Source organism: Zea mays, chromosome 3 (assembly GCF_902167145.1).
Source record: "Zea mays cultivar B73 chromosome 3, Zm-B73-REFERENCE-NAM-5.0, whole genome shotgun sequence".
Taxonomy (NCBI): domain Eukaryota; kingdom Viridiplantae; phylum Streptophyta; class Magnoliopsida; order Poales; family Poaceae; genus Zea; species Zea mays.
The window spans coordinates 209765450-209779907 of NC_050098.1; the positions used below are offsets into that span (position 1 = coordinate 209765450).

At 45.2% G+C, this 14458-nt stretch overlaps 1 protein-coding gene across 1 annotated transcript; it reads left to right on the forward strand.

Annotated features, from left to right (window-relative positions):
* Positions 1-2674: 2674 nt before the first annotated feature.
* LOC109945203 (two-component response regulator ORR6-like) lies at positions 2675-3335 on the forward strand. The gene is made up of 2 exons (XM_020551039.1): positions 2675-3043; positions 3285-3335. Exons 1-2 carry the CDS (start codon positions 2675-2677, stop codon positions 3333-3335), a joined length of 420 nt encoding a protein of 139 aa, XP_020406628.1.
* Positions 3336-14458: the final 11123 nt, after the last annotated feature.

Here is a 14458-nt window from a genome sequence, read left to right on the forward strand (position 1 = left end):
ATATATATATATATATATATATAGGGAAGAGGTAATGAAGGCCCTGGGCTTCCGTTAGTGGGCGAAGCCCCAGCCAGGAGGCCGATCGGGTCGCGTTCGGCCCACTGGACGTCAGCTTGCGTCAGTCATGCATAGGATAGCCACGTATCCCGGCTGAGACGCGACATGCGATATACGCATGCATAAATATATGTACAAATGTGCATAACTCATGCATAAATGAAATCTTTTATGCCACGAATCACGGGAACGAATATTTGTATGTGCTTGCCGGTTACGACTGCATAACGCTGTGATACATGATAGCGTAAACCATGCAAACATTTAAAATCTCCCACCGGTTTTAAGATAAGGAAAGACGTGCTCTTCGTGCGCGTAAATAAAGGCGCAGTTACAGGAGGAAAAAATACGCACGCATAAATCATGCATTGAAGGGATCTTTTGTACCTTGACTCACGGAAACGAATATTACCATGTGCACACCGTTTACGACTGCATAACGATGTGTAACATGATAGCATAAACCATGCATTATATAAATTTTGACCGGTTTAATATAAGGAAAGACGTGCTGCATAATCGCGTAAATAAAGGGACAGTTACGGTTCGAGGAGCATTAGTAGAAGGAAATAAATTTTAATTTACAGCCGCAGTTTGCGGGTTCTGCTCGGGCGGATTCCAGCGTAAAACGTGAGCTAAAACATCGTAAATGAGTACGAAATTTAGCGTAAATCATATATCTGTTTTGTAACAGCAAACGAAGCCCAAAATTATGGCGTAAAAATCGCGTGCACCCAATCGTGCGCGGGTTCTGGCTAGGGCAGATTCTGACGTAAAACGTGAGCTAAAACATCATAAATGAATACGAAATTTAGCGTAAATCCTATATTAGCTAAAACAGCGTAGATTGATCACGTTCGACCGTGCACGGATTTTGGCTTGGTCAAATTTTAGCGTAAAACGTGAACCAAACAGCGTAAATGGGTACAAATTTTATCGTACATCATCAATCTATTTCGTAACAACGAATGTGGCCTATATTACGACGTCAAAATCGCGCTCCGATCGTGCTCGGGTTCTAGGTCAGGTGGATTTAAGCGTAAGACGTGATCCGAAACATCGTAAATGGATACGAATTTTAGCGTAAATCAATGATCTGTTTTAAAACGACGAATGTGGCACTTGCTTTTTAGTGGAAGCGTAAAATGCAATAAGAAAGAACCCAAGACAAAATCTTTTTTTGCCGACCTATACATGCGACATGGGGGTGAATTAATAACTGAACGAACCCAAGACAAGAAAGAAAACGATGAAGCCATTTGCTGTTCCTGAATCTTGATCCGTCACGCTCACGCCCGGCCATAGAACTGAGGTCAGAAGAGTAGCCACTAGACAATACAGAGGGCACGGCGGTCAGAAGAACAAGAACTTGGACTTGGAGATGCATCTGAAGGGGAGCACGGTGCCGTTGGGCCAGAAGAAGCGGAGCTGGCACGCCAGGCGCGTCCACTGGTCGACGCCGACGATCCCCGCGACCTTCCATCGCGTCCGGGCCTCCCCATCCACCTGGAACGGCACCACGCCGTCGCGGAGCGCGGCCTCCATGGTGGCGCTGCCGGCGTCGCCCAGCGGGGCGCCCTACGCGCGCGCCACGTACGCCAGCGGGAGGACGCCCCTGGCGGGCACGCGGAACGGGTAGGCGCGGAGCACCGCCAGCCCGCCCGCACCACCACGTACGGCACGCGGGGCTGCAGCAGCACCACCACCACAAGGACGGCCACGGCGCCCAGCAGCACCACGACCGCCAGCACCATGAACAGCACCACCGCCGCCCACTCCGCCGCGCCCGACCGGTGCCTCCTGAAGCTGTACCGCCGCAGACGCTGAGGCTCCTCATCGCGCCCCCTCCACGACCACCAATCCACCGGCTGGAGAGCGCTGCGGCGGCCGGGGCTCTCCTGCTCACGGGCGCCTGCTCGCACGCCCGAGGGAACCGCCGTCGCCGCTAAAACCTAATCTCTGGCGGCGTGGGGGTGTTTTTATAGTGACGGCGTGAGACTGGATAATTGTGAGCGCGTGGGTAGGATCGTGGGCCTGATTCACGTAATATGCGCAGACTACCTGGTCAGGGCTTCCTGTAGTTAAATAGAGCCCAGAGCTCTAAATACTATATATATATATATATAGTATTTAGAGCCATGGGCTCTATTTAATTATAGGAAGCCCCGACTAGGTGCGCAGACCGCACCAGACGTTTTTTGGCTTATTGTACCTAACTGTGCTTACGCTAAATTATTATACGAGTTATGCTGATGTGTGTATCAGTTTATGCAAATATAGTCTGCGCATATTACGTGCATCGGGCCCACGATCCGCCCCACGCGTTCACAATTATTCAGTCCCACGCCGACACTATAAAAACACCCCCACGCCGCCAGGGATTAGGTTTTAGCGGCGGCGGCAGTTCCCTCGGGCGTGCGAGCGGCGGTGATCCTGGGGGCCAGCAGCGGTGTCGCCTCGAGGCAGGCGACCGACGGCGGGGCTCCGCCAGGAACGAGCGACAACGACGCTCCGAGGCAGGCGAGCAAGCGGTGACGGCACTGTCGAAGCGGACGGACGACTGCAGCGCACCCTAGGCCCGGCGACAACGGCGATTGTCCCGTCCGTCTCTGCGATGGCCACCACCGCCGCCGCTCCAGCATCTGTGGCGCCGTCCCTTGCACCCAAGGCCAACGACAGCAGGAAGGCGGTGGTGCCCGTGGACGCGTCGGAGCTGGAGAAGCACGTGCTAGCGGTGGACGACAAATCCGTGGACCGCGCCGTGATCGCCAGGATCCTGCGCGGCTCCAGGTACAGGGTGACCGTCGTGGAGTCGGCGACGCGCACGCTGGAGTTGCTCGCGATGGGCCTGCTCCCCGACGTCAGCATGATCATCACCGACTACTGGATGCCTGGGATGACCGGGTACGAGCTGCTCAAGCGCGTCAAGGAGTCGGCGGCGCTCAGGGGCATCTACGTCGTCATCATGTCGTCTATAACCATCGTGATTTATACATTTTCAAACAAAATTTTACGATAGCTCTTATTGCATTTTACGCTTCCACTAAAAATGTATTTCCTTCTACTAATGCTCTCAAACCGTAACTGTCCTTTTATTTACGCGATTATGCAGCACGTCTTTCCTTATATCAAACCGGTCAAGATTTATATAATGCATGGTTTATGCTATCATGTTACACATCGTTATGCAGTCATAAACGGTTTATTTACGCATCGTTATGCAGTCGTTAACCGCCGCCAATATCACAGATACGAACGTGGCCGAGCGACTGTAAATGAGAATTTGTTTCCTCCCGTAATTGTGCCTTTATTTACACGAACGTGGAGCACGTCTTTCCTTATCTCAAACCGGTGGATATTTAAATGTTGCATGGTTTACGCTATCATGTTACACAACGTTATGCAGTCGTAAACGGTGTACACATGGTAATATTCGTTCCCGTGATTCGTGGCCCAAAAGATTCCTTCTATGCATGATTTATGCACATTTCTACATATATTTATGTGTGCGTATATCGCCTGTCACGTCTCATCCAGGATTCGTGGTTATCATATGCATGGCTGACACATGCTCGCGTACAGTGGGCCGACCGCGACCTGGTTGGCGTCCTGGCTGGGGCTTCCCCCACTAACGGAAGCCCAGGGCTTCCATTACCTCTTCCCTATATATATATATATATATATATATATATATATATATATATATATATATATATATATATATATATATATATATATATATATATAGACACACACTTAGCTTCCAAATGTTAGAGCAAGTCCGGGCCGACCACCCCTAACCTGGCTGGGCCGCACCAGCGCGCCCAAGTGTGTTACCCCGTCCATGCACCAGGTCAACCTCCCCCATTTGCCTCAGTCAAACTCCCGGTCTAACAACCAACATCCCGCGTGAGACACAAGCCATAAATTGTGGTTCTGTCTTTTTTTGCGCAAATAGCTTAAATAGTCCCGCCCAGCCACTGAACCACGGTGCACATACGTAGGTGCATGCATGCAAATCCTATTTTTATGATAGATCCGATAATTAGGGCAGATCGTGGGAGTTTTCACTGCATGTACGCAAATTTTGGATAATATTTTCGTTTCTATTGCATACACGCAAAAAATTGGATGGCTCCATAAATATAGGATCGCTACAACAGCCATGCGATTAGGCTCGTTAGTACCAGTTTATGATATTTTCTGATACTAATCATGCTACATTGTGTAGATATTTATGCAATTCGGTACACTGCATAAAAATCAGTTTACTACTACATGCACATAAATTTAGGATGACAGGAATGTGCGATGAAAGAAAATTGATTGACATGCATGGAAACAATAAAAATATTGTTTTAGATGTTGTATTTCCATAAATATAGGATTGCTCTAACAGCCATGAAGCTAGTCTTGTTAAAGCCAGTTTATGATAAATACTACTAACACTAATTATGATACACGGTATTGGTATTTATGCAATACGAAACGATGCATAAAAACTGTCACGTGGTACACCGGTAGACACATCTACAAATTCGAGCGTAAAAACCTTAAGTTTTGAGCATAAAACCCCTCAGTTATGTGCGTAAATACCGAGCCATGTGAGAGAGATTGATAACTCTAGTGCATTGTATTCACGATCTTATTTTTATGGTAGATTCAAAAATTATGGGCGTCGAATGCATGCAGTTTCTAATTCTATGCAGATCCAAAAATTATGGCACATCGTGAGAGTTTCCATTGCATGCGCACAAAATTTGGATGATATTTTCGTTTCCATTGCAGGCATGCAAAAAAAGGATGACATGATTCACGCGGAGCATAAATTCTTATACAAGATCACATAAATACATACAACGTGTAGCATAATTGATAAAAAACATAATATCAGTTCAACTAACAGCCTCGCGAGATTAGGGATAGTTTTATGGCGGACGTAAAAATCATATTCCTCATCGTAAAAATCATCACTGGAATATATAAATAGTGTAAGTAGTAGGCATAAAACATAATCATCGATGACATAAACATAAATCGGATAGTTCATCGCCACAGGACGATCCTCAGGGTTTCCAAATCAAAGGACGTGAACAAGCCGCTCTTGGGTTTCTGCTGAGGTGTCGCAACTATAGATCAACGGACTATCCGGGGTGCACCGGACTGTCCTATGTGTCAGTCGCGCGTCTGGCCAATGGTCGGCCATGCAATCTGTGCAGGCCACGTTAGCCCAGCCAACGGTCACCAGGCTGCACCGAACTGTCCGGTGTGCCAAGTGACCAATGGTCACCTCGATTGTTAAATGCAGGAGATCGTTGACTGCTGAGTGTCCGGTGTGCACTGAACTGTCCGGTGAACCCATGAACAAAAGGCAATCATGGCCTTCCAAACAAAGATCAAACGACTCCTAGGTCCCTTGTGGCTATAAAAGGACCCCCTAGGCTCATGGAGCAGTAACCCAAGCACTCTTTGAGCACACTACAACTCTGAATCCTTGTGACCACACTATTGTTTTGCTAGAGAGAGATTTGAGCTTGTTCTTGAGCTGTAACTCTGTCGTTGTGTTTCGTGCGCTCTCACTTTTCACTTGTGTGCATGTTGTTGTTGTGTTGTGCTCTTATGTGTGTTTCTACTCACATCCTTACTTAAATTTTGTTTGTAATTCATTGTGTAAGGGGTGAGAGACTACAATTTGTGAAGATTCCTCACAATGGTATTTTGGTATAAGGAAGATATTTGTGGCACTCAAGTTTGATCTTTGGATCACTTGAGAGGGGTTGAGTGCAACCCTTAACCAAAGAAGGTCACCACAACGTGGAGTAGGCATTGGTCGAACCATGGTAAAAATTGTTGTGTCACTTCTCCATTTACTTATTGCGATTAATATCTTCTTAAGTTTTCTACTCTCTTGTAATATTGCTCCTAAGTTTAATACTCATCTTAACGGAGCAATAAAAAAAGAGTTCTCTCTCCATCTATCTTCTCATCCTAACTTGGTTATAGTTTTCACTAACACTCATTATAAACCAAGTTTGTGTTGTTTAGAGTTGATTTTTGCAGGATCACTTATTCACCCCCTCTAGGTGCTCTCAATGTGCCAACAATGGGGATAAATGTTCATACAAACAAAAGGGAATGCATTCATTTAAGATATTGCATTTATTCAGGGGGAGTTGCACGTGAGCTTATTTTTGGTTTTGAGTTGCTTTTGCTAGTTGTGTTGAGCCTTTACATATTCTAAAGGGACAAACAATGTTTCAAAAGTTTTTGGTGTTGCTCTGATCTCTTAGCTAGTGGTGTTGAGCCCCTTTTGTCCCTTTGGTTCTACTGAGTCATTGCCCATGTATTTGGGAACCAAACTTTGGTTATTTCAAATGACCTCATTTTTGGCTTTGTATTTGCTTTTGTTCATTTGGAAGTCTTGGTCCATTTTTAAATTTTGATCCATCTCTTTGTGTTTGGTGTTGATAATCCACTCATCAAGGGGGATATTTGAACACATGGTTCATATGTGCCCATTGTGTTTATAAATGATGAGTGATTATCAAGGAGATTTTATTACCTTAGGTTTAATTGTTTAACCAACCATGACATGAGTGTGTTATCAACATGTCTCTTGGCTTGTGGTGCGCAAGAGTGGAGCACAAAGGCGGTGATTGATAGCGAAGGTGAAGGTAAATCAGATTTGTGTGAATAGATTGGGAGCGATGAAGGACAACCATTAACACTAGGACTAAGTGTCGGTGTTTCAAACTAGCACCAATGAGTAAATTTGTGTAATGGCGTTTTAGGCCCAGATGGTGTGCTTAGTGGACGCAAGAGTTATACTATTCGGGCAAAATGTCCCTACTTCCAGTATTCGGTGGCCTTTCCCTACCGGCACCTAGTTGCTCGTACTAGGGGCTACAAGCGGGTGAAAGAGGGAAGGATCTTAAGTCTTTGTGAGTCGTTTGTCTAAGGTATGACCTGATTGGTAGAGGCTTTGAGTCACTCATTTGTGCTCTCGGGAGTCAGGGTTTTTTGGCTGCCCCCCTCTCGCTGGAGGCTGACCCTCTTCTTTTTATAGGCCAAGGGGAGGGCAGCTTACAGATACCCTCTCCTAAAAGGGAGCATAACATTAGGGTAAAAGGAATAGTTTCACCCCTAGTAAAAGTATTGTCGTGTGTTGATATCTCTTCTCGCGTGAGTAGCCTTTAGTGCCTCTGAACCTACCAGGGGAGCTCATGATCTGTGTTGGTGAACGAAGCTCAGGCATCACCATTATTTGTCCTCTTCTCCCCATGTCAACCTTCTGCCTTCGTGGCATGACCGTCGGTCTTTTTTGTCGTAGAGTGAGCTCATAGGACGTCGGGGTACTCAGACTTGGGGTCCGTAGGTCATGAGTGGTACTTAGTCCTAGGTTTGGTAGGGCATTGGGGGATCCAGACCTAGAGTCCGTAAGTCATGAGTGGGGCTTGGCCCTAGGCTTCGTAGGGCATCAGGGGGCTCTTCAGACCTGGTATCCATAGTCTCGAGTGCCCGTAGACCTAGGTTTTGTATGTCATAAGTGCGAGGAAGACCGACATTCACCCATGCTTCATCCTGCTGTGAGGCGTAATTATTGTGGCGTGCGCGAGGCGACCAATGAGAGCAATCTGACGTGCACGTGGTGCCCGCCTAGGTGGGCCCTAGATTGATCTGCCCGATCCCTCTCTCCAGCCTCCATCTCGTTCGACCCCTGGCTCGATGTGCAGGGGTCGTTCGGTAGCGGGGCAGTTTTTACTCGGGTTGGCAGGCTTATTGCCCTCTTCCTTCTGACCTGTGGACCCCTAGGGGTCTAGAGATTTGATCCCCGACACTAAAGGACTAGAGAAGCTAGAGTATATACCATGGTTTGAGTGACACATAGGTCATAACATGTGCAAGAGTACATGGAGGAGTATACCATGTTGACCAAGTCAAAAAAATGGTTGATCAAGTCAACCGAAGGCGGAAAGGCGCTGGAGGACTTGGTGATCGAGCGATCGAGGACTAGAGGTGACACATGTCGAGATCAGTGAGGGAGCATACATGATACACTATCTGGAGTGGTTTGTTGGTTTAGGCCTCAAAACTATTGACTAATGATTTTAAGGTTTGGGTCTCAAAGCCTAGGTGGAGTTTTGGTGGGAACTTGAGGTGGCATGTGGCGTCATCATGAAGCTTGCATTTATGCAAAGCAAAGACACGAAGAGCCCATAATCGTCAAATCTATAGAATTTGAGTTGTGCCATAACACCCTAGGGTTAACTAGTTTCGCTCTAGTTACCTAGGGGTAAGTTGAGAATGTGTAGCTCTATAAATAAGAGGCTGATCTAACCAGCCTCATCTTGCTAGCATTTCATTTATTTTATCATTGTTAGGTTTTCTCCTCCCTCTAGTCTGTTGTTGATATCTACAAATGATTTAGGCATTGTGGTAATCTTTTATATGTGTATTATGATCTTGTAGTCTATGAATCTTGTGAGAATGGAGGCTCTAACCTTCTAGGTTCAATTCGTGATGGCTCAAGGTAATGTCTCGTTTGTTGTGTTTTACATCGTTCTTCTCTCTTTCGGTCTCTTGATCTTTGGTTTTTTTATGATATCTTTTCAATCTGAATTTTTGGGGTAGTTTTGGTTGGATCAACTTAAGCAAGGACACCTAAGGAACACTTCTATGAAGTGGATTTTTTCTATTCTCTCATGAGATCAAAGATATGATCGGTTGTGTGTTAAGAAAACCCTTGTTTTATGTGGTGATTTTCAGTGTGTCTTCTACACCCTAGACAACCTTCTGCCATATTTGGTCTCAATATGTTCTGGATCTGTTGAGTTATGCTCATTTTTATTCTCTAGCAGGCTGATTTTGAGGGTGTTAGACTATCCGGAAAAAAATCACCCGACCATGACCACTGGACCGTCCGACGGTGACTTCTAGCCGATGATTTGTATGGCGTCGAAATGTATACCACTGGCCTTCTAGTCTGCGTTTTTTTTTTTGTCTCGGATTGTTTTCCACTTGGCTCGAGTGGGTGTCTGGTGTTGGCTTGAGTTCATATAACTACTAGTTAGCTCGCGTGAGAGCAGCTCCAACGGCCTCGTCAGAGATACTGCGCTCGGTAAAAAAAAGAGAGTGCACAGGAAAATCGGATCCAACAGCCTCGCCATGAACCTCGGTACTCCATCATGCTCGGCATTGCGTCCGCTTCGCTCATCATCTATGCCGAGTTGCGCTCACTCGCCATCACCCGCATGCGCCCACTCCCACGCGCTCTCCCACCCTCCCAAGCACTCTCCCGCCTAGTTTTCTAAGAGCAGCTGAAGTGTGAACAAAATTATTTTGCTGCTCAGATCAACACACCTACTCCATTTTGTCAAGTTTGGACTGAATGGATGCTCTAGTTTCAGTATATACTGTCAAAATATAATGTAAACTGTATTGGCAACCAACAGTCAAACATACCGTCAAATTTCCAGAACTCAACATTATATGAATGGTTTCATTCTCCAAGATTTGGCTACACAGTGCTGACAGCATCACGAACAGCAAACTGAAGAAGCCTGTTCTAATTTGTTATAGTGGACTGAAAACAAGCACTGCATTTTTGTTCTACTTTGTTGTACTGCAGTAAAACAGGCTCTGCATTTTTTGTTCTAGTTTCTTGGAGTGGACTGAAAACTGGCTCTGTATTTTTTTATCTAGTTTCTTGTAGTGGACTGTCAACCCTGTTTGCATAAATTAGTAGAACAAAACACAGGTTATTAAACAGGTTGGCGGCGTCTGAATCTACAGGTTGGCGGCGTCCGATTCTTCAGGTTGCTGAAGGCAAATAATTTAGGTTGCTCGTCTCAGTCTTCAGCGACACTAGAACGTTCTGACATGTAGATCAGATTGCATGCATAAAGCCCTGGCACTCCAAATCAGCGAGCAGAGTGTGCAATGCAAAAATATTTAAATCGGATCCAAAGCTGAGTCAGAGCGAAGTGTGCAATGCAGAAAAATTCAAACATGCACAAAAGCCAAGTTAGTGTTTCCTTTAGATAGTTTGTTGGTACACATGCTTTGTAGGAAGCTATCTATTTTAAAAAGTGCTCTGTAAACTTGAGATTTAGCTAGTTTTTTTATATAAGCTTTTGGAGTTGCTCTGAGTAAAGTTTTTGAAAGAAAAAATTTGACTCCCATTCAGCCCCTCCAATCCACTATTTTTTCATTCATTTTTGAAAAAATAAAACTACTATAAATCCAAAACTTTTCAGGAGGCAATTATATAATCTATCATAAAAGATTCCTCGCATTGCGCAGCTGTCGAAGTTCTAGAAAACATAACTGATGATCATTGGGATCCTTATTACCTTGGACTTTTCTTGTTCGTATCCAAGTCAAATATCTGTTAGAAGCTTAGCAATATATAGTACGTACTAGTATATATATGCGGATTGACCTTCAGTTTCTGGATCGACATACCGTACATGCAATGTCAACACACGACATTATTCCGGTTCCAGGCCCTGTTGCCGACATGGACGGTTGTTTTCGGAAACTTATTGCCCTGTCGTTTGTACGGTTGGGAAATTAATCGAAGGAATATAAATTTGAAGTACCTTTCAGCTATGCACATATTTATCTACATGCTAATAAATATATGTACATAACAAGTCTAATTCACTAAAATCTAGTCTTTATAATTTTATATGATTTTCAAGATTTAATGCTTTTGTATATGTCTTGTACTTTGAAAATTTCTATATATTTTTATACTGTCTCCATTCAGTCATGCATAAATTAGTATATTATTGATACATTAACATCTACAATAGCAGATAAATGCATTATCAAAATATATTTAATTAGGAAGGATGACATGTGCAAATAGCGTGTGTAATTAGTTTTCTCATTATAAAATTCTTATTTTTCTAGCTTCAAAATATTTTTTTACAAAGAGTCAGTTTTTTTTTTGACTGATTATATTGGTCATCTTTCCATGTGTATCCATTGCATCCACCAACATAAACCCCATAAAGCTCTCGTTAATAAATTTTTGGCCTAAACCTATTGTTGTCTCTCTAACCTCTAACCTCTTCCATTTTCTACTCCTATGTGTGGTAATGCCATTTCTACATATGCCAAATCAAGGTAGCATTTAGTTTTCCTTTTGGTGAGATTCATTCTCAGTAAAGCCATTTCCATGTCACTCACTAACACTAGTATAGGTCATAATATCAAAAATTGATATGTCTTTTATGGTTTATGTTGGCGCCGATCTGGTACCAAACAATAGGATGAACCACCTGGCGGTGCTCTCTGTGCGAGCGTGGACGTCCGCGGCCTAGGGCAGGACAGTCCGCGACCTCGTTGCAAGAGCAGCTCCTTCCGTATACGTTGTTGGGCAGTCTGTGCTCTGGGCTAGACAGTCCGCGCATGCGCAGGGTCTTCTTCGCGAAGAACCCGAATTTCACCTCCCGGGAGGGGCCCGTCGGGGAGGAGAGATCCAAGGGTTGACTTGGGGTCGGCAGTCCATCCAAGATGCCTCTAGACGATGTAGAGCCGAAGAGAGGTGAAGAAATAGGTCGATTAAGGCTAGTACTTGGGCTATACTAAGACTATATTACTCCTATTCCTAAGGAATAGAAAGAACAATGCAAATAAGGAAAATTTGATAAATATATTTGATTGGATCGATTGTGGGGGCTTCAAGTCGGTTCCAAACAAATCCCGAAGAATTTGCTAACAAATCCCGCAAGAAATTTGGAACCCTAACTAATTTTGTTCACGCGCGAATCGTCCGCGCTTCCACCACGGACAGTAAGTCGAACCATCTGGTGGCTAAATTGGTTCTCAACACATGCCCCTGTATTTTGGTGGAGGTTGATGAACCAAAAGCATATGCACTATCAACACCCTTCAAGAAACAATAAATCTCATAAGTCAATTTGTTCCTGAAGCAAGAACTAATCTCGATGCAAGTCACCAACTTTTCAATCTAATAGGGTGATTATTCAATAGATTTCTAATGCATAAATTCTGTTTAGGATCACATCTTTCCTAGGCTCCTGGCCATGACTAATTGATCAATAGATCAATAAGTACAAAATTGTCGTGCCCCTAGCCTGAATAAGCAAAGAGATTATACATGTAATATGGGTTCATCGCCATACTACTGAAAGGGAAATGTGCCCTTGGGCCATTTCTAAGTATTTTGGTGATTTAGTGTCCAACACAAGTGCCTAAGTGTTAAATGGTGGACAAGGTACAAATCAAGTATAAAGGTATGTTTCTCAGACTTAGTACATTGTTTTAGAGACTAATGTATTGTGTCTAAGTGCTGGAAACAGGAAAAATCAAGTTGAAATTAAAGATGGCTTTGTTCAGCCAAAGTCAGCTCTGTCTGGGTGCACCGGACAGTGTCCGGTGCGCCAGGCTGGCTCAGGCGAACTTGCTGCTCTCGGGAAGTGATTAACGGCGTACGGCTATAATTCACCGGACTGTCCGGTGAGCCAACGGTCGGCCGCGCGATCCGCGCGAGACACGTGGCCGAGCCAACGGTCGGAAGGGGGCACCGGACTATCCGGTGTGCACCGGACCAACGGCTCCAAAGCGCCAACGGTCGGCTTCGCCAAAGAAGGAAAGAAATCTGCACCGGACAGTGTCCGGTGGTGCACCGGACTGTCCGGTGCGCCAGGCGACAGAAGGCAAGAATTGCCTTCCTGGAATGCACTCAACGGCTCCTAGCTGCCTTGGGGCTATAAAAGGGACCCCTAGGCGCATGGAGGAGAACACCAAGCATTCCTAAGCACCAAGACTTCGATTCTGCGCATTTGATTCTTTGTGATAGCAACTAGAGCTCTATTTGAGTTGTGAACTCGCCAGGTTGTGTTGTGAGCTCTTGTTGTGACTTGTGTGCGTGTTGGTACTCTGATTTCGTGTCCTGTGTGCGTTGCTCATTCCTCCCTTACTCCGTGCTTCTTTGTGAACATCAAGTGTAAGGGAGAGAGTCTCCAAGTTGTGGAGATTCCTCGCAAGCGGGATATAGTAAAGTGAAAGCAAAACACCGTGGTATTCAAGTGGGTCTTTGGACCGCTTGAAAGGGGTTGATTGCAACCCTCGTCCGTTGGGACGCCACAACGTGGAGTAGGCAAGTGTTGAACTTGGCCGAACCACGGGATAAACCACCGTGCCATCTCTGTGTTGATATCTTTGTGGTTATCGTGTTGTGCAAGCTCTCCTCTCTAGCCACTTGGATTATTGTGCTAACTCCTAACCAAGTTTTGTGGATTAAGTTTTAAGTTTTACCGGATCACCTATTCACCCCCCTATAGGTGCTCTCAATTGGTATCGGAGTCGTTCTCTTCAAGAAAGGGACTAATCGCCCGAAGAGATGGATCCTAAGGGCAAGGGGATTGTGATCAATGATAAGGAGAAGGAGTCCTTCGTCAACGAGCCTAAAGAAGACAAGCCTACCGACTCGGGCTCGGGCAACAAACGAAAAGATGGGAAGAATAAGAAGACAAGGCGCATCAAGGAGATCATCTACTACGACGACAGCGATGAGTCCTCTTCTTCCCAAAAGGACGACGACAGCAACTACGAGAAAAAGAAGACGATTAACTCAAACTTCTCTTTCGATTATTCTCGTATTCCGCATAGCTCAAATGCACATTTGCTTTCCATTCCACTTGTTAAACCTCCTCATTTTGTTGGAGAGGACTACGAATTTTGGAGTCACAAAATACGTAGTCACTTGTTCTCTCTCCATCCTAGTATATGGGAGATAGTAGAGAGTGGAATGAAATTTGATAGCTCGGATAGTCCTTTATTTATAAATGAACAGATTCATAAAAATGCACAAGCTACTACTGTGTTGTTAGCCTCATTATGCAGGGACAAGTACCATAAGGTGAGCGGCTTGGACAATGCCAAGCAAATCTGGGACACCCTCAAAATCTCACATGAGGGGAACGACGTCACCATGCTCACCAAAATGGAGTTGGTGGAAGGCGAACTCGGGAGATTCGCAATGATTAGAGGGGAGGAACCAACACAGACATATAACAGGCTCAAGACCCTCGTCAACAAGACAACGAGCTATGGAAGCACGCGATGGACAGACCACGACGTTGTCCGCCTAATGCTAAGGTCCTTTACCGTCCTTGATCCACATCTTGTGAACAATATTCGTGAGAATCCTAGGTACACGAAGATGACGCCCGAGGAGATCCTTGGAAAATTCGTAAGCGGGCGGATGATGATCAAAAAGGCTAGATACGTCGACGATGCATTAAATGGCCCAATCCAAGAGCCTCAAACGATTGCTCTCAAGGCAACAAGGAGCAAGGAGGCGCTACCTAGCAAGGTGGCGCAAGTTGAGGCGGCCGGGCTTAATGATGAAGAGATGGCCCTC